The sequence below is a fragment of the Hyalella azteca genome, unplaced genomic scaffold, assembly GCF_000764305.2.
Source record: "Hyalella azteca isolate HAZT.00-mixed unplaced genomic scaffold, Hazt_2.0.2 contig11277, whole genome shotgun sequence".
In the NCBI taxonomy this organism is placed as follows: Eukaryota; Metazoa; Arthropoda; class Malacostraca; order Amphipoda; family Hyalellidae; genus Hyalella; species Hyalella azteca.
In genome coordinates, this window is record NW_025941278.1 from 1,054,636 (window position 1) to 1,080,913 (window position 26,278).

General features: G+C 37.4%; 1 protein-coding gene across 2 annotated transcripts in view; it reads left to right on the forward strand.

Annotated features, from left to right (window-relative positions):
- LOC108678820 (kinesin-like protein KIN-14I) overlaps window positions 1–26,278 on the forward strand; it is an 84,074-nt gene that overhangs the window by 27,101 nt on the left and 30,695 nt on the right. For both annotated transcript variants that reach the window (XM_018167306.2, XM_018167305.2), the window contains exon 2: window positions 22,653–22,861. In XM_018167306.2, coding sequence (XP_018022795.2) covers window positions 22,653–22,861 — 209 coding nt within the window. The remainder of the gene's footprint in view (window positions 1–22,652; window positions 22,862–26,278) is intronic.

The following is a 26,278-nucleotide window of genomic DNA, read 5'->3' on the forward strand; positions in this document are numbered from 1 at the left end:
TAGCTGCCAGTGAACCCTTCGTCATTATAAGGATCGGACTCCAGCTATTATTCTTTAAATTGTTGGATTTGTCGGAACTTTGAAATTATTTTCGGAGTGAATTTTGGATGTGAATTTTTGAGTAGCATCCATTATACCTATTAATTTTATGCAGGAAATCATTTATGGTCTCAACAATTATTTTTGGCATGATAACGATTGTTTTTGCATCAAAAAATCTGTACTATTTTCAAATATCTCGAGGAAACGTCTTTTCGAAACCAGCCGAATTAAGATTCGTTCGACTCCTTGAAAAACGAACAAAAAGGATATTGATAAGCGGCGTTCTTAGGTATCCAATGAAATTTGTAAAAATATTCAATAAGTAGAGAAATCCCGCCTACAGACGATCCCATTACAAAACATTCGGTTTCTTCCCAACGGATGTGCCAGAATTTACGGCCTCGTTTACGCGCAGGGATGTTAACATGAGACACGCATACAGTGGTAATTTGAACTTTGTCCGAATTCGAAATCAGAGCATCACTAGAAATACGAACTTGGATGCAGCGCTGCACATTACCATACGCTACTTCCAGCTGCACTGTTTCAGTCTTTGAACTGAAAACGCCGCATCGTTATCGGTCTAGCTGCTCCTAGTTATGCGTACGAGCTAAAGCTGCTGATAAGCAAGCTTGTGTTAAGGTCAGCTAGAAAGCCGAGCATGATAAGCCCCGGTATCACATGCACTCTTAAAAGCTTCCGCAATTACAGAAATATTAATGCTCTCGTTTATTTCACTCGTATCTTGAGTCTTGCCATAATATTTTAGTACGCTGGTCATTGTTTGACGTCTTTTCTAGGAATGCTTTCCCCTAACGTGGTTCGAATACGATTTTTTTTTATTTTCACCTCATGCATGACTGTTTAAATTCATCTTATTTTCCGTGCTTACGTGTGTTCGTATGGATTTCATTCGGAAGTTTGTACTGAAATGTCTATGTCTTTCAACGTTCGATGAAGGCGTACCATCCAATTACTTTGTGGACGGTGTGACGTTGAACGAAGGCCGTGGAATCCGGTAATTTTAGATAGTTCAGAAAGCAACTCCGATTCGAATTGGGTACCTCTGTCCGTCACGACGCAGAGGGGTACACCAAAACGAGAGATCCAGGTTATGAAAAATACTTTCGCAACAGTCTGTGAGGTTATGTCCGCTAGGGCATAGGTTCAATCCATTTCGTTGTTCGTTCAATGCATGTTAGACTGTATCTTTCGGAGCGATTATAAATATCGGTCTTTTTTGTCGGAGGAAGTGGTCCCACGATGTCAATATGTACGGTCTCGAATCTTGAGCTGGGAAGGTTGAATGGCGAGATTTCACTAATGGTATGGCGATGTATTTGCTTTCTTGACGTGGCATGCAGGTACTTGTCATTTCACGAACATTTTTGTCCGTCTTTGACCAAAAATATCGTGACTTAACCAGTTTCGTTGTTCCATTTACTCATGAGTAGGTGATACCATGTGAGCTATCGAAGATGTTTTTCCTTAAATTTTGAGGTACGTATGGGCGTGAATGTTGAGAAGACGTGTCACACCATAAAGTGTTGTTTTGAAATATCATTGTGCTTCAATCGGCCTATAATATTTTCGTTCTCTTTATAATCAATTTGTGCTTGTGGCAGGACAGGCAGATCGCACGAATCAATCGTTACGGCGTTGACGGATCGTGACAAACAGTTGGCAACGCTATTCTTGTCTCTCCGTTTAGTACGGAACTAACGGATTCGGAAATAACGTAAAGAAAAACCATTTTACGTCACTGTTTGCGGAATTTTGAATTTTGTAAGCTGAAACGAGGGGTTTGTGGTCGACGAAAAAAAATAACAGTTTTGCCTTCGATCATGGGTTTAAAATTTAGAACTTCAGGGTAAGCATCCAGTGATTTTCTGTCAAATTTTGCGTATTTTTGTTGAGCGGAAGATAACATTTTCGAGATAAATCAGATGGGAACAGGAATTCTGTTGCGTATTTCTTGAAGAGCAGCTCCAGCGGCATAACTAGATTTGTCGGTGGCGATATGATGTTCGTTGACATTCGACGAAGGATGGACGACTGATGCGATGCTTGCCAATTCGGTTTTAATTTTATCATACACCCACATGAAAGAAGGAGCACTTCTCTATTGATATTTTCAAATCGTTTTTGTAGAGAACGTTGAACGTTCTCCTTCCCGATAATCGCTACATGGTCTCCACTGGCCTGGTTTCTTTTTGGGAAACATATGCAGATGAGAAGACCATGCCGACTTGGAAGGCCTGATGATATTTGCTGTAAGCAGATCCTGAAATTCTTTATGCGGGGCGTCAAACTTTTCTCTATGAGAGGACGGATCTTTGAATTGGTCGGTGCCGCACTGCTAGTATCGATGTAATGATACAATTTGTTCTTATCTGTCTTAATTTGTTGGGCATTTCTTCTTGGCGGCTGGGTAAGCGATGGGAATTAATTTAGACGGCTCTAGACGTTTGATGTAAGTTCTGAATGGTCATTGACTATTAATCTGCATGTACACTGTTCCATTTGCGAATGTGGTTGCCATTTTCATGTTGTTTAATGGGTCGAAGATTTGCTGGGCGCTAAAATCTATTAAGTTGTGGATCAATAATGTTTCGGGCTTGTTTCTCTTCAATTGACACCAGGAAGTTAATTCCAATTGATGAATAATGAACCCTGATGTTTATATATCGATTTTGAAGGAAAAGCTGGAAACATCCGCTCTGAAGTTGGGTCTTGAGGGACGATGGATCTTTCAGCAAGATAATGATTCGAAGCACACGTCGAGAGCTACATCCACTTGCATCAATAAAACGAATGTGACTGTTCTTCCATGGCCAGAAAATAGCCCCGACTTTAACCCGACAGTGATTTATGGCAATAATTTAAATTTACAACCAATAATGGAGCTCCCAAGATCGCCAGGAAATTAGGAATTGAAATAAGTTTCGATTGGAGAATTGGATAATATCAAACTGGATACCACTGCGAATCTCATCAAAAAACTATAGGAGGTGAATGCTGGAGGATATCAAGATAAAAGGATATGCCATTTATTGTAAATAATGCAACTATATTAGTATTTTCCTACTGTACGAATAATAGCGTTTGAGGGTGTTGGAGGGGAATTTTTGCATATTAAAACGTTTTAAATTTCATTTTGTTCTGAAATTTAACACTATTTTTCTTATTACATACTGCTTATTACATAGTTCAATCAAATCTTAGGCTCATACGTTCAGTAATTTTCGAGTTATTCCGGAAAACATTGAAAAGAAAGGGGTGTACGAATAATTTCTCGCTAACTGTAGCTTTACTAAGTTATTTTTCATTTAGTTATGTGTTTTAAGTCCTTGGGATGTCAAGGTTTGTCGCTCCTGCACCAAGTGTACGTTGTTGGAGAATATAAACTGTTTCGAGCAATTAAAGTTTCAAGCTTTAACGCTCAGATTTTCACTTTTTAGAGCAATAAAAGAGTTTCCAGCGATACTGTTTAGCCTGGTCACTATTAGGACGAACGTATAATCAAAGGCCTTAGTTAATAACAATTGCACGTGTCCTTTAAAGTCAGTCATCTAGCACGTACTGTGCTATTAAAATTACTTGTTAGTCATGTTTAAATCTTTAAATTAGTTTAAAATATTATCATATTCTTAAATTCAATCTTTCAAAAAATGTTTGATTATGCGAAACAAATAAATCTCTGGAATTTCCTGAAAAAACACAAATTTTGAATAGTTCTTCATTTTTTGGTGCAGGCTATTTTTGTATTCATTCTAAATGTGACGGGGATGTGGCTACTTGCGGTTCATTTCTCACGCGGTGACATCTCGTCCAGCTTTGTGTTGAATGAGCGCGTGCCAGTTTTGCACGCTGTATCACTTTCGAAATTAGCATAACCTAAATATAAAAATACTTGTAAGAGTAACCCTCGCTGTTAAATTAAATTACCATGTAAAATTATCTCATATTAAAGTTTTGTCGTACTCGTAGTATAATTTCAAAATTATTCAGCTCGCTACTCAGAAATCCTATTTCAGATTATCATAGCAAATTACTGCATGCTGTAATATCCTCCCAAAAAAATGATATGAATATAGACCATTGTTCTGATACGTAAAGGATTTTTTTCTCATAACATTTTGCTCATGATCCAATGTGTTCTCAAATAAAGTCTAATTCAATTGTACAGCTAACAGCAAATCTTACTTGTGCTTCGCCTGTCATATTTTATGTTGAAATTTCGCTCGTTTATGCAATGAAGTGCTTGACAAATTCGCACAGCGAGGCAGCTGTGTTTTTGCTTCTAGCACAGCGCTCACAATGTTTTACAATCAGTCTATATACAAAAAAAAACATGGCTGTATTTTTGCATGAAGCGCATGACCTTTAATTTATATATTGTTATATGAATATTTTACATTATTTTTCCTAGATTCTGTACAGCTTAGTGAAGTAATTAGGTTGGCGATTGTTTCACACTTGCCAGCAGTATCTCTCACTATAATTTTTTCCAGGCGATGAATTCGGCAATTAAATTGCTGTTTAGATTAAATAGCTAGTATTAAATCATTGCACCGTTCCATCGTTGGGGTATTCTTATATCGCAAAATTGTGCATCGGTCACAACGATGCGCATCGATGCGCGTGTTAAACATTTATATCTTCAGTAAAAAGTTGTTACTTTTCGGCCAGTAACTGTCCTTCTCACAGCGAAAATTTTCGCACGAGGATATCTGAGGTTTATTCTATTTATTTCTTAATAATTTGAGTCGCTGATGATTGGCATTCTTAACAATTATTTTTTAAGAAATCGATAGATCGATAGCTGAGATCAACATTCGAGGTTGCATGAGATCGATATTCCTCTAATATAATGACAGTTTCTGCACGTAATAAGGGGAGCGTTTTTCGCCTCAATCAAGGTCTGGAGAGCGCAGCATAATTGCCGCTCTCATGTCGCTGATAAAAATCCGGCACTGACGTGACCGTGATCATCGTGAGAGACATAGATAACTTCGACATAGAGAACTTCGACATAGATAACTACGCAACGAACCTAACCAACGCGTTCACTTCGTTTGTTGCTTTGCCGCTAGCGCTGACCTCTGGGAGAATATTGTCCTAATGTTAACAGAATATCATGACTACTTGTACTGGAGACCTGTATACTAAATCTACCAAGAAAGAGTTTTCTTGTTGTTTAAGTATGGTCTCAGGCTTCAAGTAAACTTGTTGTTCCCAACCTGAAACGAGTTTAATTGGTTTATCCAGGAAGCTGAAACTAATTTCGGAAAGTAATAATCTCATGATTGAAGCTTCAAGAATTTTACTTATTTTTTCAACACGTGAACAAGTTGAAGCAAATTAATAAACAGGCCCTATTAATGCCAAATTATACGATGGTTATAGTAAATCGCGAGTACGGATACGTTGCCTATATTTTCATCTGATTTACTTGTCCATAGCTGGAGTTTGTGTCCCTCTTATCAAAACAAACATTTGTGATTTTGTCTCTAGTTTTTTCGTATTTTTTTTATTATTCGAATCTGCACTACGAAACAATGGACGCATAATGGAGGCTCGCGTGCGCTGTGGAGAGCGCCAGTTAATTGAAGACTGCCGCTGTGTTCTCGTTCACGCTGCCTGCAACATCTCACTATAACAATACAATGAAGCTTTTCTGCATGCATGCAGCAGCGCAGCTCAGCGGACTGTTGTGTCTGCTAAGCTCTTTTATCGAAATGATTCTGAACATTTATCTTATTTTAGTAGAATTCTCATCTATAACGGATTTTATTGTGTTGTTGAACGAAACATTAGCGGCGTTTACTACAGCTTTAAACAATTAACGAATTCACACAGATGAGTTCAGTTGATGGTATTGTCAATAACTTTATTAAAAGTTTCCAAATATTGAAAAAAATAAACCCAGTTCTAAACATATTTCTTTTAGCGTAAGTTAATGAAAATATCGGCGTGCGCTCTCGAGATCCTGACTGCGCCACGATCCTATTCGATCATGGGAGAATGATCCTATTCGATCCTATTACGATCACCCTATTCGATGGATTATCGAATGGAATCCATGGGATCCTATTCGATCATGGGAGAGAGCGTTTTCGCATGACGACATGCCATTAAATTTACGACGTCTGCGATTATTTTATTTTGGAATATTCTGCTATCCTGTTTACGTACGTGACCTCTGTAGGCATTCATCGAGTTCCATGTGAACACAGTTTAAACATTTTCGGTGACAGGTATTTCCATATTTTCAATTTCCTATTTTTGACAGAATAATTGTGCAGTCCAACCCTTTTGTGTTTCTTGTGGTCACTGATGTTTGTTTGATAACGATGCAAAAATTTGAAATATGTTATGTGTTTTGTCGTATTTTCTGTACTAAACTTTTTAGTTGAATTTTTAACTATCGCTAGCACACCCGCGAGAGCTGACTGGGACTTTCAGGCAACCTTAGTGTGGAAGAACATGCTAATTTTAACCTAGCAGAATTATTTATTCTGCACATGACCTTTTCCTAGGTAACATGTTGAACCTTTTAAACCTTATTCTCGAATAACAAAGTTTTTAAACGAGTCTTAGCGGTAAAACTTAAATATGATCCGCAAGCGGTCATTACTTGTTGAACAAAACCAGTGCATGCCTAGCCACTTTTGTAAACCATGTAAGTTAAATCAACCTACAAGGCTACAATAACCTGGAAAAATCAGACCAGTTATCCTGTGTGGGTTTAAATAGTTAACCACACCTTGCAAGTGCTATCCATCACACCACTCTACACTATACGTACAATCGTCTTCAATAGCAGTTACTGTTAATTATTTTGTGTACATTATAGGCAAGGAGTGCGCTGGTTGTGAGTGCAGAATGAGCAGATGCCGAACCTACGTCACAACGCTTAACAAGAACCGTTTTAATTGTCCCACAACACGGTAAACCAGCGTCAGCCGTACAGTGCACAAGAAGGAACAATGCGCTGTGTCCTGAACTCTTTACTCTGAAATGATGACGGTATCGCTAATAGCTAATCTCTATTCAGGCTTCGAAATTAGAGTGGCGAGTGGCACTATATACTGAACCGGGATATCAAAGCCATTGTTAAACTTTTCATCGTGTTATAGGAACAATTGTGAAATTCAGTGCCATTCCAGCTATCATGAATATTAGATAATGCGTCATGTTTCCTTGATTGTGTTTTGGTGATCTTTTTTTTTCATGATCATGATTTTTTGGTGATCTTTTTATACTTCTTCACTCTATGAAACTTCTATTATGTATCTAAATAGCGTGTGAATAATTTTTATTAGTTCGCTTACACATGATTTACTCTGGATTTACTTTAAACAGTATATTATAAAAACAATTCTCATTTTAGGTGGTGTAAATTTTATTTATTTTATTCAACTCTGACTTCGTTATTTCTTCTGGCTTGTTTTCCTGTTTTGCTATTTTTGCTTCAGCAATTAGATCCCGCGGCTGACCTTATCACGTTCAATTTCTCACAGTAATTATCGAGTTTTATACTCCGCTCAAAACTCTACAACAACAACGATTTTCCAAGCTTTCCTGTCTAAGAATGATTTGGCCGTTTTACACCAATTCATTGTTCGGAATTTGTCCCATGTTTTCCTAAAGGTTGAAGTCCATCCGTTATAGTTATTCCGTGATTCAGGTCACTTGATTTCGGCGGGAAATGGGCATTGTGCACATGCACGGGTAACGCTTTCATATGAAGTAATGAATTCATAACCCGAATTCAATGTTAACCGGGTGATAATGGCTCTTTATTGACGATGAGGATGACTGCTTTCGTATGTCCTGCTGCTGAGGCTTCAAATTCCCTAATCAGTCGGGATAGCGGAATTTACTTTATGAAGTGAACAACTTTATTATGTATTTTTCAATTTAGAATCAATCGAGCTTTTTATCCCGATCCAGTCTAAGTGGTGTTCCTACCTCAACGACCGATCGAGCAACTGCATGGCGAGCCCTGCGATTCCTCGAGTCATGCAAGTCGTGACTAGTTCCTGCAGAAAATAACGATGATTTGGTCCAAGCTTTTGACGCGATCACGGCTGTAAACTTCCGCCATGGAAACACTAATCGTGAAATGGAACGTATCATCAGTCTTATAATTAAATTAATTTATTCTCATTCTCAATAAGTTCAAGGTACCTCGCATATATGTATGCTAATCTGTTCAATTTTAATCGAATAAACAAAACTTATATTACTGGAATAAATTAGGTGATTATTGTTTTCATAGCATTATTAGACTCAAAAGTTGTTTTCAGAGAAAATTCAAATGATTGAAAACAATACAAGATTCCTGCCATTTCAATGCTAACGGACAGTCTTGCCGTTCACTTGGGAACGAGATTTCCCAGAAAAATATTTGCTTTCTCTACACTCAGGTTTTTGAAGCTCCTTGCAGTTTCCTGTTGTTGAGCACTTTCCGTTACGTCCATCACGAGCTCGTCTCCCGACGCGACAAAATGATTGCCGTCAATTTATTTTTTTTAGCCGCGCGGCGAACTTGGAAGTCTTTTTTGTTTACGTGCCACTTAATCCCACGTTGATTTTCCCGCTCGAGGACTCCTCCGTAAGACTGATACGCTTAGGTTGTTGGTATTTGCAAGTTTTTTTTCCTGAGATGGAAAGATTCTATGGACAAATTATTATAGAAGAGTATTCATATATCATTCACCTATCGGCCCTTAATCTTGTTACAAGAAGCTTTCCGGTTCTAGTTAAGGTTCTTAAACTAATTGTATTACATAAAGAGCGTTTTCGCGGATAAAATGTGCGTAAAATCAAATTTTCGTTCTAATCACTGTACATCTAATCTCTTCCTCACTCTAGGTTTTCATCAAGTTCTCATTGTTATGGTTCATTTGGGTAGCGTTTTAAAACATTTATTAGAAACGTTTCGACCATATCCAGAAGTAGCTGTTTTATTTAAACCATAACTTGAAGTATTCTGCATTCATTTCTATCTATAACTTCGTAGAGTTGAAGACCTTTTGGTTAACTGACCTCTGCGCAGGAACCTTTTGTCCTCAAAACTTTTCTTTAGCTCGTGAAAAGCTACAAGGTCAGACAACAAAGGACTTCGGAGAATCGATCAATTTTCCGCTCTGGTCATTCGTGTTTCCTACTGAGCTCAGCTCTTGATTTAATCTCCACCAGGCTACACATGCGAGGCTAATCTTGTCAGGAGCTTGGATGAGATTATATTCTTCCGCAGAGCTGCATGGAAATTAATATCTTGTTCATTTGTGTTGATAACATTCAAGAACAAATAAACTAAATAGCAATTTCTTCCCCAGTTTTCTGCATATCAAACGATCATCGAAAGTGCACCAAGTCCGTCAAAATATTGATTGTATTGAACCATCCTAAAAGTATTAGTTTGTGATACAATAGAGACCGATATTGAAGCAGACTTCCAAAACATTAAAGCAAATATTACCTTTACAATCGATCGCCCAATCAACAACAGTCAGCGCGACATGATGAACGACTCTAAGCCACGGAATATTGAGCTACAATCTTACAGATTGTTAAGGGTGATCAATCAATAACCTCTATGTTAATACGCTGTCGTGTTAGTTGATTCATGTCATCTTTTCCCAGGTCAATTTTTATGACTATGTGATTCCCAAACCTCTATTGGCGCTGAGGTTTCTTAACTCGTTTATGTGCCCTGTTTAACTCCCATTTATCAGCACCGAAAGCTTTCGTACTCGATATAAATGCTTGGCTTTTCTAATTTCATGTAATATCTTTTCGGTGGTGCCTTTAATTTCAGGAGGTATTTACATGCTCTCTTTTAATGCTGTGTTTCCTCTGATGCAGTCACGCATTGATGGCTGCTGCAATTTAAGAGTCGCGATCTCGTGCCGCTGCTTTCGTGCAGTCGATTTAAGATCATCTGGAACACGCGATCTGGGCTTGGGGTGTAGGGCTGGGGGAATGACCCCAAGCCCTACAAACTTAAGGCTTGAATCTATACTTCAAAAGCTGGCTTAGTGATTCATTATTGAATCACATTCATTAATCCATTATTCATAATTGCATGTTGTGAATTTGTACATTCTAAGAAGAATCGTCCTGCAATGCCGTCTAAATTTAGTTTCAATAAGTTTACTATTTTTTGCCTACAAGATACTTAATTTTTATTATTTCTTGGTTCAGTTAGGATAAATTGAATGAATCGTGTCTGCACTTCGCAACGGGAATATTCCTATGTAATTAACATATCATTTATTTCATTAGTCCCATCAAATAAATGTATAAGATCCTGTCTTTACTTATTTATTTACCCAATTTATTGCTGTGCAGCCTTCTATGCACACAATCATATATCATCGTGCTTTCAATAGAAAGAGAAAGCGATATTATGTGTTTTGAATTCACCTTAAAAGCAATTATATTGATTGTGGTCGTGATCAAACATTGTTTTTCTGGCCCAATAGATCTGCAGTCCAATGATTGAGAGTAACGAGCTGCCATTACAAGACGGGACAAAAATTAAATTGATTTAGTGGAAAGAAAGGAGAAAGTGAGTGCCATGGAAGTTGCTCATGTCTTGACTTGTGAGTACAGTGCGGTTAAATGGAGTGCATGTGTCAATAATAGATGCATGTGTGTAGATGTGACGGCAGCTAAATTGCAGTCATTTCCTGTTCATCATACACATTTGATTACTGCATGTACCTTTGCCATGCAGTGTGCGGCTCCCATTATACGTTCATATATCTCATCTGTTCTACTCTGTAAAAATTAAATTATTGGAATATATATTTCGTCACTATACTATGCATGCTTTTTGGGTTTGCGCCTTTTTTTTATTTTCTGCTTAAAGGCAGGGATCTTTTGAAGGAGAAACATCTCGTACAACACTGATACCCTATGTTTAATGTCATAAGATCTATTATTGGTAATGGCATTATAATTACTCACGTAATTACTGTTATTGCCCTCTACTTGACTAATTAACTCTCAAATGATAAAGATTGCTTCAAAGCTTGGAATTTTTAAGTAACGAGTCCATCAGACCTCTGACGTTTCAACGTTATTTGCCTTGTGGGGCAATAAATAACGTTACTCATACTATTACTGTATAAACATCTACAGATTTGATATGATCCTCGGTATCGCCCTCATTCCATAAGTCTCGTCTGAAGACAAATTGCCTTCAACTACAATGTGTATAATTTGTTAGCTGGCGGAAGAAAGTCGTGACGTGGCAGAGGCTGTTTTAGTTCAGTAACGGCATGACATCCGCTGTACGGCCCTGTGCCCCGAGGCTGTTGGCCATTCGCTGTACGCGAGTTCCACATGACACTCAATTGCCCCTCTTCTTTGAACGGGTTCTGAACGCCCTTATTTTGTTCAGTTACGTCACGTTTTGTCGTCAGTGTCGTTGACAATTGTCGTGCCAAATGCTCTGTAACTTGGTGCAGTACTTCGCTGACTTGAATGTTTTCATACCCTTGCATATGTTTGGTAACAATCATTGGCAGTCTAATAATCGATTTTTAAATATTTTGTTACTTTATAAATGTTTGTATTTGTTTATCAATCATTCGCAAAGACAGTTATTGCCAAGTGATAAATAACCTTCAGCTAATTATTTGCAAAAAATGACGAATTTCGAAGCATATCACCTTCAAACACTTCCTGCTTTCTGTGCATTATATATCCGTTCATATATCTCGCTCGAAGTGCCGATATCACAATTCAGTGATATCGAGTCCTCAGAGTTCAAAGAAATTTTTACAAGTCCTTAGGCATATGAACAGTTTATTTCAAGCCCTCGATATTCATTGAAGGTTTATACTCTACGTCAAGGGAACGTTTTTCAATCTATATTATTTAATTTCCGTATATTAAAGGTCTGAATGTGCTCGAAGAAATTTCTATCACGATTTAGTTCTCATTATTCGTTTAGGATTTACCATTGAACAATGCCGTTCATATGAAACATCTCACGGCAGTTCCGAGCAAAACACATCCGACCATGCACGGATCATTAAATCTCTGCGTCCATTTATTTCAGGATTATTTCACCTATTGTTTTCAATGCAATTAATTAATCTGCCTGACAAGCCAATCGAGAAACTTGTCTTTTCGTTGTCATCATATTTAGAGAAAGTTTGACGGTACATACAAGTTCCGATTTTAATTTGGATTTAGGGCGTTTTTTGGTTGAATTATAAGTTAACCAATCATTAAGTTGAGCAATAAATAAATTAATCTATCATTAAGTTAATCAATCAATAAGTTTACCAATCAATAAATTGGTTATTTAGACAGTATTGATAATTTTATGTTATCTGAATTTACATGGATATATGTAAAAATGCTCAAAACTAGAGGGATTGATGTATGTTGGGGAGTGGCGCAAGATTTCTACGCGCCACGTTTTTTATTATTCTAGAAGGAAAGATATATCCTTCCATTCGCGTGTGCTAACATAGTATGTTCTAAATGCCAAACGAAATCAGATGAATAATTTACTTGCGTTAAGTTTCAATTCGTAATTCAATAATGAATAAACGTTTGTATTTTATTCACTCTTATTTGTTGAAAATGAATAATCTCGAGGTTCATTTGCTATCATTCTGTTAGCAAAATCATTGGGGTTTATAATTAGTTTCTGCAGCTCTAGTTGTCGACTAATTTTTGCATCTATGTTAATATAGTTTGAATTTAATTCATTTATATTTTTTCGTGCAAATAAAATGTAGCACATATTAAATAAAATTAACGGTATTTTTATACGTTTTATCTATATTTGTAAAGATATTTGATCTTCTCCCAAACAGCAACCAATGGTAGAAAGGATTTTCTCGATGCGTTGTTTGCTTGAATCTTCTTCAGATTGTATGTGAACTTTGCTTTGTTCTACACACAATACCGGAGTCAATACTCATTGTCAATAATACAGCTCTTGAATCAACTGGATGCACCGTTTGATTCCTTATCAAGACGATTTTTTGATAGACATTCGGGCGTCTGTTTTGATAGACATTTTGTGCATTTTGTTAAAAAATGAATAGGGCAGACTTATCCCTTATAAGTTTCTTGAAGAATGGGTGAACATCTTATACTCAAGCTAATAATATGGGAAGTTTGGGGCTCTTTTATGTGCGAAGTTGTTCAGATTTAACGTTCATTCATTTACGCATGCATTACAAATTTTGAATAATGTATTCATTGAATATTGCTATATACTTTTGAAATAATACTTCGTTCGAAATCTCAATTAAAACTAACTGGACCCTACCGCTGTGTTATATAAATGTACCTTCGTCGGTTAAATTGTAATTATTTTATTAATTTTAACATCATAAAATAATTAATTTGAACATCTTGAACATCATAACATAAATAAATAATTTTAAGCTCGTCATTTCCATTTTGCATTAATTAACTAATTAATTTAAACGTCTTTGTGACAATCAAACCTCCGTACCATGACCTGAAGTGTTGCACATTGACGTGACCGTGCAGTGTCACGTGTTAGCAACACGATCGCTATATTCGCAGCGATTGCGTTTGCTTGCTGCTTGTTCTCGAGAGCTCCAAGCGTGACCGCGCGTTGTGAAGCACGTGACAGGCTTTGGGATCTTTTGCCTGCTTTTATAATTGATGAAGTTCTCGCAATTTCACGGTTGATGTCTGTTATGAGTTTATTAACATTGAGTTCGTTTATGTCAAGCAATTCAGAAAGTGTGACGGAACTTATTTTTTCTTACAATGTTGAAGGTAAAGTATCAAGAATTTTCAATTTCGCACAGAATTCATGTAATTTATTCATTTAATTGACGTTAATCTCATTTCAATACTCTGGGAAACAAAATTTGTTGATACGCTCTAAAGAATTTGGGCATATGTCACATATATAACTGACGTTGAGGACCAGCTTTTGAATTAGTCAAAACGTTCTTCCACTCAACAGACTAGCTCATATTTTGATTCTAGTATATTAATTGTGGAACTTTACACATGTCATGCGATAGGAATTGACACATCCACCGTTTTAAATAATGAAATCATGCACGTTGTCCTACAATATCATGCACTCATTCCAGATGTTGAATGTTAATTTAGATAGCAATAACATTATGGGAAGATTATGAATGCACAATGAAGAGTTCTACGCCACATGGTAGCAAAGTTTCCACTACAATAAGCGATGTACTGTTTTGCTGGCACAACTAACGTACTCCCGGTTCGTCGTACGCGTCCGATAACAGGAAGCGTGCGCTGTTATGTAGCGTGATCGAGTGGCTGTCCATTCGCTGCGTCATGCTCGTAGCTGCTCTATGTCACGCTAACTGCGTAACGCTCTCGCTTCCAATTTATTTAGTTCGTGTTGAGTGTTTGCAAGAATCTGCAAAACATCTTAAATCGTTGAGGAAACATCGCGCAAACGTTGCGAAAAGTAAAAGTCCCGGAAGCCATTTTTGCGTGCTCGTTTTTCAATAAGATGAAACCAGAATTAAAGAATATGATTTGAACCTAATTATAAATTTTGAAATGAGTTATTCATAAGTAAAATTAAACGTTAAGTAATTAAAAAAGCAGTTTTCTAATAAAATCGTTTCGTCGCTTCTTTTCCTGCTAGAATTCGGCACTGGGCGTCGCCCTATTCCAGTTTACGTCGAAGTTAGATCCAGACTGCACGCTATCATGCGCACATTATCAGCCTGCGCTACATTCACGAGATCTCGCTGTGCGCGCTGCGGCTTAGTAAACCAAATAACGCACATTTTGCATGAGCAGCACTGCAGCACAATGAGACCGGATGTCCCCACGCTGAAAATAAGCTTCGTTTGCCAACCATCGCTTGCTCCTCTCTCATGCTGGACGAGAGGAAAAAAACATGGGGGCAGGCTTAGGGAAAGTGGCCGAGTGAAAGTAACGCTGTTGAATGTGAGCATGTGAATTGACGAATCGTTTGAAAAACATCATGGAAAGGGCTGGTCTAATTTTCCGTAGAGTTCGGTACAGAGCGGTGATCGTATCGGAAAAAATGTGCCGATTCACGACGCTAATTCCTTTTTAAGCGAATCAGTTTGCAGCGTAATTTCAGACTTTAAGAGTTTGGAGAAAATCGTTACTTTCAGGGTTTATTTAATTAGAAAAATAAAAGCCGGGCATTCTAAACAATGTTTCATTATTTTGATCATGATAGTTGCATTCTATTAAAAAAATGTGCCATACCGATGAAGTTTTTTAATGGAAACGCGAACACGTCTCATTTGTATGAAACTATTCTACCGAATATTTCAATCTGTCTGCAAATTTACGTTCAATTCATCTGTGACCTTTTTACAGACTTTTCTTAATAGAAAAAAATGACGGTTCTTGCCATTTGAAGATCGTTTGTTTTCTTTAAGTAATTCCGATAATGTTTGAGCATTCAACTTCGAACATAAACCATTTACCTTCTCTTTTCTCGCTTATGTATTATCTATTTACACAAAAGAAGTCATCCACAGCTACGCTTGCTACAGGTTTTGAGTGAAGCGACTGCCACTCAGACGTCCTGAGCTCGTTTAAGTTTGCGCGTGTGGGCGACCGTGGGACGGGTGAACGCCCTAGGGTTGGGGAGTGTGTGGGCGATGTGGGAAGTGTGTGGGCGATGTGGGGAGTGTGTGGGCGATGTGGGGAGTGTGTGGGTGATGCGGGGAGTTTGTGGGTGATGTGGGGAGTGTGTGGGTGATGTGGGGAGTGTGTGGGTGATGTGGGGAGTGTGTGTTCGTGTCTGGCATTATGAGTGTGAATGGTGAGGGAGTATGTGGACGAAGTGAGTAGGCGATATCAAGTTTATTTCTAACTCTTATTTTATTTGAAAGCAACAGCTTTTTTTGCTGCGTTAATCTTTGTAACGACTTTCATTTGAGGACAAAGCTGTTTGGAATGTATTTTCTGTAAATAGACTGTAAGCATTATCACAACTTTTCGCTAAAATTAGCCACCCGTTAGCCTTGTCTGTTGTGCGCAATTTGTGAAAAATTTTCTCCGTCCTCGACTGTCGCGGGTTGTGCAGTTTTTCTTGGTCCGGGGTTTCCAGGACGACACTAAAAGGCGACCCTGACCTGACCTGAACTGTTCTCACTTGCCCTCACGACGGTTTCGACACTCACACTGGTTTTTGACTCTGCTCCTTCATATGCTACTATATCTTTCACAAAAATACAAATAATTTGTTGTTCTTAACATTATTTAGGTTTCGCGAAAAAATATTTCAAATAAATCAATCAGGATACCCAATCATTTACAAGCCGACTCTTCATAAAATTTTTTTCTCTCTTTTCTGCAGGTCATTTTTCTTGAAAATTTAAACAATTATATACGTAAGCTCCAAATTAGATTGTTTTTTCCGTTGCTTTTCTCAAGCCAAAATGCCAATTAGTTTCAAGCCCCTAACAGATCTTGTGTGTATCGGCTGTAATGTGCAACGTGCTTTCCTGTTCTTTATGGTTATTTATGTTCATATATCCTGTTGGGCTTTGCATTCCTTCACAAAGCCTATTAAGCCCGCTTCACTTTTAAGTCGAACTCATTCCAAGTTTAAGACGGACGCTTAATTATTGTTCCACCTGTCTCGCCGGTACAGCATGGAGTTGCACATACAGCGTGGAGTTTTTAGCGATGCATTTCCAAGTGATTAGAATTGTCGTTAATTCTCATTTCACCCAACGGTGAATCAACATTTCCAGGAATAAACATCGCTACTAATGAAATAACAGTTTAGAATTTTGAAAGGATAGTTACGCCACACATATCGATTTGGCAGTCGAATTTATTTCAAATCAAACTAATAATGTAATGTACCATCAATTTGAAAGCTGATGCGGCATCAGGAGTGGTTAATGCTTTTTTAGACTCAACAAAATGCTCAAATCTACTATCATTCAAACTTGTTTACTATAAAACCTGACTAAGACCGAATAATTCAAACACGTTGAAGTTCGTGGCGGTGTTGGCGAGACTGCAACTCTGAGTAAGTAGTAATCCTGGCTTTGGTCATCACTCTTTATTTATGGCTCCTTACAAGTAAAACAACATTTTCACTTTTAATAATAAAACGTCAATGAATTTGCCGCCATTAGATTGCGTTATATCAAAGTACATCTTAACTGAATTATAAGTGCTTTTTTACTGAAACTTATTCTGCAGTTAACTCGTATAAAATTTGTCATGTACTAACAATGTACATCCAGGTGCTGTACCGCTTTGCAACAATTGCAATCAATCGATCAATATAGCTCCATGCAACGTCTGTGATTAAATAAACTTCTTCTCGGACATCTCTAAAACAACTCACACAGCAACAATAAATATCAAAATCGAATCTTGACCTGTTATTTGATAATTATCTTCTTCAATTTTTTCGCAATCGCATACCATCAAACAAAAAGTATTTATTTACTGTAACAAAAAACTATAATATGTAACTATAAAAGTAATAAAAATTCGCAAATTATAGATCGTAGAATGCTTTACTAGCGTAAGGTAACGTTTAGTACGGCCGGGTCAAAATCGTGCCGGCTTCAGCAGGGCGATTTCCGTTCTTCTATTTGCGGAAGCCATTGAACGCAGGAGCGCCCCGTGTGTTGGAAGAGAATGCTTAGGTTGTGAGTGTGGTGTGCTTGCGACATCATGACGTACCATCGTTTCTTAAACAATTGAAAACCTTTCACTAATTTGAGAATCTATTACTTGACCTCAAAAACAATTAAGATGGAGAACTATTTTTTTTGAACTGGGCATGCAACAAATGAATCATTTTCCCGTCGATTAGTCCGCCGCGGCAGTTTCGTGTACGAGCTAGGAAATTTCGTTTCAGTTTGTACCAGAAATAATTTAGCTCTTCGTCTCATTATTTAACATTAATTCTGTTCGTTACAACTTTATTTACGCACTCCAGCTTATATTTTGTTATTAAAACTGTCTTGGAGATCTGGCTTGCTAAACAATCTTTTCGAGTTGATTTCTTTCTTCTGGTGTCTGTTTCATCGGCCACATCGGTCTTGTGACATCTTAATTAACAAGTTTGGCAATTTTTTCCTTTTTACGAATTTCTGACAGCAGATGAGTGGATGCTATTTTTTGCATTCATTTATCTATTTGTATTGAATCATCTGCAATTACATATCTTAGCACCAACATGCATCGTTTGCTAAACGTTTCCTATGTAAGTGCGATGATTACTGCTAAATCAAAGGCAATATGCACTTTTGACCATTAAAAATATTCTTATTTTGTTAAGGCTGCAAAACTTTTATGGAAATGTATGTTTTAGTAAACCAAAATTGGTTTTTATTTCTGAGATTTTTAACAACGCCGGTGCAGCACTTGCCGCAACAGGAAACGTTTCAGTTATAATGATTGCTAATTATAAAATTGCATCCGATCCTGTAGCTCCTTTCCCATGTTATCGTTGTAATTAACCGACACAAACGAGACGATATTTTAATCGTTTATTTGTTTACCGCTTATGTGTCGTTAGTTCACACCTGGCACTGTGAACGCTGCATTCTTCGCATTACTCTGCAGCTATTGTTTGGTGTTACGGTTTGAAAAAATACATGTAAAAATTGAAAAAAATTCAATATTTACAGTTTGTAACCGAACTTTGACTTCAATTTTGGGTCAAATACAATTAAAAACGCTCTAATAACTTAGAGGATATTGAATTTGATGTTATTCAATTCAAATTTCAACGTAATTAGAAATTATTTTTCTCTATAAATAACCATGCGCATGAAAGGATGAGGCGCGTATGTTTGAGAGTAATAAATCAAATTACACAGGATTGTAATCATGTAATTTTCTAAATAATAAATGTCAGTTTTTACTGGGAGTTTAGATCCATCGTTATCTATCAATCTTTAGATCTCGTGGCCTGTTACGCTTAGGTGAACTACGATCATTCGATCAGACGTGCTATTGAATCATCAATCGTGTTTTGACGCCGTATCAAGCCCGTCGTGGAGGTTGACATTCGTGTGCATGACGAACATATACCAATATAATATATAATACCAATATATTTGAGGTCTGCAAACAGTTTAAGCGGCTGTGCGTGACTGTGCAATGTAATTTAAACTCTGCAATTAAGAAAATTTCTTCCAAGTATTGTTTAACGCATATCCAGCTTATGTTTACGAGTTAGCTCTCATATTTTTTAGGTTCACAAGGGAGAAGAGGGATTGTGCATTTAATTGTTGCTTCCAAATTTAATGACTAACTTATAAATTGAATATACGATGTTAATGAATGTCCTAAACATATAACCTGGTTCGTGACTTGGCCGCGACATCACCTTGCGACTGTTAACGTTCCTGTTATGTAGTTCGTTACTCTCTCTATGATTTACTGCTCAGTTTTATTTCTTTTATCATATTTAAATTGTATGCAATGAATTACACGGCATCCAGCGAAACTTAAAGCATAGAATTGAGTAAAAAAGTCAGCAGTCATTCTTACTTTATTTTGAATAGGAATTGAATCAACTATTATTTTGAATAGCAACTGATTCCATTAATTATATATTGCATAAAGTTATGCAGGATCCCGATGAATATGTCACTTTTTACGTCTCACGTGACACATGAACACGTTAACTACGTCGTTTACATGGCAGGAAATGAGCAGCCGTCACGCCAGGTATTCCACTTATTTTATTCACTCTTTATTGTGATTGCCCTGCGTAGCTGCATAACTAATTCTGTTCAACGTGCGATAAAGTGCATTATTTTACACCTGCATCCTCTGAGGATGTGGCCAGCATTTGTTGATATGAGCTATGTAATTTTTGAAATAGCAATCGTCACTAAAATTTTTGGAGTATTCTAACGCCGTAGTTTTTATACATATTTGTTTGTAGGATAGTTTAAAATTTAGTGAAGAAAACGTCATCGACATTTTTTTACGTTCATTGCTTGGCTACCCTGCATGGTTAAAATTCACATTTATGGATACTTTGGAGTTTCTTTCCTGTTCAAAGCTGAGCTGTTCGTTCCGAGACTATTTCAAAGCTAGGCAATTTGATGCAACCAACGCACACTTGCTGCTTTGTGTTGCAAGTATTAACTGCAAATACTGACGCATTGTGAGTCATTGGCGGAAGATGATTTCACGAGCTGTTGAACGACACAAGGCCGTACGATACCCGGCTTGTAAGTGTCGAATCCATTTATTACGTGAAATGACTTCGAATTTGATGAATTCTGCGTTTAGTCTCTGAGTATTGCGGCCGATAACGTCATCAAAGGCCACGATTGCTGTAAGCCTCGTTATTGATGGAAAGGATTATATGTAAGTGCACGGAAACTAGGAAGTTTTGTCTAGCATGCAACATTTTTTATTTGTACAAGTTGGCCGTATGACCGATTCATCGGAAACAGCTGTTGTGATGTAAATATTAAAAAAAAAACTTCCAAATAATTCTATATTTAGAAACACAAAATGCAAGTTGCCTAAATAAGATTTCTTCTCGATTAGAGGAAATAAAATTAAATCAAAATTTTCTTTAGTGGTGGGGTCGAAAAGGAGTATGGAACTGTATGAGTGAATGGAAGGGAGTTCGAAATTGGTTATTGCAGTGCAACGTGGCTGTGAAGGGGTCAGTTATAACGTGCCGTGAATGAGTGATTTGCGTTTTCTGATGCCGCAAAGTCCTCTACGAAGTTTAATAATATTCCTAATTTTGTCCGAATTATCCACAATTTTAAGCAATGCTTTTATTTCCTAACCCAGTTGGAGTACTGTTTTAAACGTATAGAGATTCATCACTGTGAAAGGAGTATTAATGCAACTGATGTTGCAGTGATAGCAGCTCTGTATGAAAAGGACGTTCTGGGTCGCCATCGAAACAATGGTATTTGTAGAGAAGCCACATCGTCTGGCGGTGAAGGGCCCGCTCCTATGTGTTTAAAGACACATTCCTCCTCCACCTGCTTTGTATTAAGCGTGGCCTAAACTTGTGAACTTTCGCTGGCGCCAGTGACTTCAATGATAGTGTTGTGTTCAAGTCAATTGAATAGACATTTCTAATGACAAGAAGAGAGAGATTCGCGACATTATTTTTTGAAGAGTTTCTGTTTTGACAGTATCAACTTACTTGCAATGGTTTAGAATGCGCGGGAATGCGAATTGAGAATTAAACCCGAGTCTTGTAAAGAATTTGTGCACGGGTCCCGCGAATTGTGCTCGAGTTTAACTTTCAACGCAGTAATAGAATGTCATTTTTTCCATCGATAATCATTGTATGTGCGTTCTAAAATAACTGAGATTGTGTTTAATTTATTTCATTAGCTTAATAATTTAGCTTATTTTTTTATTCTTTTATATTGTTTATTTGATTTTATAATCCAACAAAATGTCGCCTAAAACATATATATTCACCACCATATCACCAAGTTTATCTTCTCTTACACCTTGATCTCCTTTGGACTTGTGAATCCTCATTCTTATTTGTTTTTACATATTACTTAATTTTTCCGGTATTAAAAAGAATAACTCGTGTATACGCTAATTGAAAAAGGTTTTAAATTTAAATTACGACTTTTTTGTTGATTCATCACACTAGTAAACCGGACCAGCGTTTAACTCACAGTTGAAGGAATTTTAGTGCGCGGAGATCAAAAATAAAATAAACTTTTTATGGCTTATATTTTCCGTTTACTTTTATAGCGCCAAATCTAGTCCTTTGAAAGTAATGATGCATTATTATCTGATTGTTACGTTTCGGAAATTCGGACTATAAATAATAAGGCAGAAAATAATTAGCGTAATTATTGAAAAAATTCATAACACTTAGTTTATTATTCACACCAAACTTTCTTATTCTTTGTTATCAAAATGTAACACAGCTTTCGAAATTTTGATGAGCTACAAGTACAAGGCCAAAATGAGAAATCATCAATCGCATTTTTAACTCAGTTTGTCCTATTCTCTGTATTTTCTATGAGATGAAGATAGCTCATAGAAAATATCTACTCGTGCTCGCTATTTATTAAGTAGACTATTGTATTTTACTCACGTGCGTGGCAGACAGAGTGACGGAGCTGCACTTCATTTAAGCAACCTGCACTCTCGTAGTTGTTATCATTTTTGTGTATAATGTTCAGTACTGGAGTGTTAATTTTTTCTACTGATAAAAATATAAGTTATTTTTTATTTTTTTGCACTACTCTCTAAATAAGATGTAACCGCTTCAACACAGCCGAAATCTGGTTACGTTATCATCAACGATGGTATTCGCGTTCAACTGAAACGAAGATGTTAACGATACAAGTCGCCAGAACGGTCCACAATACGAAATTTATATGAAAATAATTTAATCGGAAAGCCTCACATAACAAAAAAATATTTATAAACCTAGGTAACTGATGAAGAGCGTCTTTATGCCATACCGCATTGGACGACATCAAGACTACATATAACGAAACGTGGTAGAAACACAAGTCAGACTACATATTAGCAATTAAGAAATTTTTGAAAACTAGTAAATAGGAATCCATTAATATGTTTAATAGACACATTGTCTCTTCTTTTGCCAGGTGTTGAGAGGATGGAAGCAGAAGTATGAGGTACTGTTGGGTCTCGTGAAGGAGCCCGTGCGTTTGCTGCCGGAGTCGCTGACGCAGGAGGCGGCCATGCTGCGCGCCAAGCGTCAGGGCTTCGCCATCGAGCGAGCGCTGGTGCAGGCCAACATAGACGCCTGGGAGAACACGGGCTGTGCCAAGACCGTGCGCCGCTTCAAAGACAGGTGCGGCAAACACTTGTGTCGGATTAATGCAGTGACATATTTGACGATTTTTCATAATTAACGATCTATTTTTAAATCGCCTCAAAGGTATAATGCAGAGATTCGTGAAAAAATGTATGTAATTTATGGATTCAAGACCGTGCGCCGCTTCTAAATTGAAATAGGCTTCTAAATTGAAATAGGCTTCTAAATTGAAACATGGGCACAAAATATGCCCTTCTTGAGGCAATTTATCAAAAGAACCAGCACCTTACTAAAAAATCCATTACAGTTGCAACTCTTGATGGTAACGTTTAGAATTCGCACGCTTCCTTGATTTATGTTATAAAACTGCATGTTGAATCCTTTCAACTAAAAATTAATTTAAATTTGATTGTTCAGCGAAGCTAAAGACGCATTGTATTAAACTTATCATTTTATTACGGTTGTTCTATGCTGCTTTCAGTCTTAACGTCTGGATTGTTCTTATCAGTTTCTCTCAACGATATACGCTGGTAGGAATATTCCCTTCACTGTCGTCCGAGCACCATAAACATGTGGAGCAATTGTTCCATGAGGAATTGTTTGGTCGTAGACTCGTAGGCGTATCCTGCTGTCTTTCATGCCTCAGGACAAGTCCTGATCCAAACATCTATTAAACAAACTAGCATCCTGTAATAGGCTCGTTTTTAGGTCACAGTCGGGCGAGTTACGGTCTTTCAATTCACTGTCCGAGCTCGATGAACACGTACAGTAATTATTCCATACGAAGTGTAAGTTGATCGAATCCCATTGGCGTATTTTGCTGTCTTTTAAGCCTCAGGACGTGTCCGGGTCCAAGTATGTGGTCCACAAACAAGTGTCCTGCAGTAGGCTCGTGTTGAGGTCACAGTCGGCGAGCTGTATGCGGCGCGTCGACAGTTATTGCGACTCGCTTCGCTGAGTTACAAAACACGCGCGCCAGTTACTGAGATGTCCCTCTTTCTTTTACTGAATTGGAACTGCAAGTTTAGTATGCTCGAGGTATCATGAAAGCATTAGAAATAATGAGTCTGGCAGTTTCGTGATTGCAGCCTGAATGGGCTATAAGAATGCGACAAATTTGATGATGCCTTTGTAAATATACGACTCTAATTATTTCACCTCTATTTAATTGGTTCTGTTTTCAGCTTGCATAAGCATAAAGTTTTCTATGATTGAGGTTTTATTTTCGGGGTATATTCGGCTGATATAGAGTAATGTATAAATTGAAACGATTTACCATGATTCATACTAGTGGATATATCCCATCCCACATTTTCCTTTAACTATTTCCTAAACGCAAATGTTTCCGTGTTCTTGCGACGTGTTGTATTTTTGAATGAACAAATTCCTAGCGACCTTTGAAATCTTTTGAAAGCTTAACAACGATGACTATAAAAATAAGTCCCAACAAATCGAACGGCTTACTTCCACGAAGCTTTTTTGACGTCACTGAGGATCGGCTTGACCGAAAAGGCAATTGTTTCGTGACTGAACTGCCTCCTGCTGATTTTTAGATTAATGGTTTAAAAAATTTAATGGTCGATTCTAGGATAAAAATATTTTTTTTGTAAATCGACCTCAGACCGGATGAGATTCGTCAACGTGATCCATCGCCTGTAGCTCTGTGGTGCGTTCTAGAGATTATCTCAAAAATAGCTTCAAGTGCTATTGACTATCGGACTATTCGACGACAACATTATTTTCTTTGAATTTCTTTGTCGGGATATGACCGTGGATCATTAAAAGGACATTTATATCGATCTTATTAATACTTCAGAGGCGAAGAGAAACGTAAATAATTTCCTATCTAACTTTGGTATATATCATAGCAATGTTGTAACTTATGCTTCAGAACTCAGTGTCAGTGCTTCACAGATGATTCTGCAAGAACTTAAGAAACACGAAGGCATCATGTCGTGTCGTAACGCGACTTCAAGGTTGATGCCTTGCTTGTTGTTAACGTCATTACTGTTTTCTCTGCACTGTGCATCTGCATCGCTGCTTACAATCGTTTTCGGTAATGTCACGATCTGTTCAAATAAATTTCAGTGAATATTCGAGACGAGTGTCTCTACCATAACCTCTCTGACACTTGCAAGTGAGTGGCTTCTCACTCATGTTTTTCATGCTTCAGTTTCTCAACAAACTCGAACAGATGATTCCATCACCTCTTGAAACTTTACGAAACTCTTGTATTCTGAACTGACACTGAGAAGCAGCCACCGGCGTGGAGTCCCGCGGCGGTTTAGTCTTAGTATTAACGCGGCTGCTCTCGTTGCAGGAGTTATGGTGCTTCGCGGGACTTCAAACAAGTCGTTATTTCTTCATTTCATTGTGTATTTCATTGACGGGAAAGCTCTATTCATTGTCTCATTTTTGAGGAAAACTTGGATGACTTAGAAAATTTTAAAAATAACGGAGCGTAAAGAAATAATACCATAATTAATTGCGTATCTTGTTGCCACATTGGTGATAATGTGTAATCTTGTTATGTTCTGTCAATCTACGAGTAGAAAATCATACAAACTCGTAGAGTTTACGAGTTGGAATGTCTAGAATTTACCACCGACTAGTATCTATATATGCATTGCTAATTCCATAGTCTGTACAAAATTTTATTCCTCAATCCTACAAGGCAATAAACCGTGAAATCGATTTGATGTTTAAATTTATAATGCTATATATCTGCTAATTATAGTGACAGTATACAAGAAGATAATTAACCCATGCTAAATAGACTCACAAGTGAAAGGTAAATACAATTAAAATATTTTGTTTGTACTTTGGGGATTGTACGTCCTGACCAAGTTCAACTTGGGGTTTGGGATTTGAGGAACTCTTGGGTTCTTCTTTTTTCATTGTTAATTTTTTGTAACATTCGCTTCGAGATGATGATGTGACACCTAATATTTATCGTATGAATTTAATTTATACCCACAAGTAATACATATTTTCATTGCCAAATTGCCGCAGGTTATTGCAGCAGGTTACCGTTCTATTTCACTACCATCTTTGTTTGAACTGGAAGACAGCGATTGCAATTTGCAAGGAACCGGTTTCACTTTCGTGACGCTTCTTTGTTTATAGTTCCAACTGCTATTGTTTATGATGAGTTAATGTGTTGATCCAGAGTCAAGAAACAGAAACTTGATGCTGGAATTGCAACACTGCTTTTGTGAGGCACCTTGAAAGATTTTTTGATCCGAAAACGGTCTTTCAAAAGCCACAACAATAAAAGACGTGTTTGGGCCTTTTTTCATGCGTCTTTCTCGAGAAGCTCAACTCACGTCTGCCTGATCACAATCGTTGTTTGATCGTGGGAGAAACGATGTTTGATGAAACGTTTACCTTTGCATCTCGTGAACAAGCGCTGGTTGCGAGGCCTCGTTCCTAATAAGAAACTAAGAACTCTTT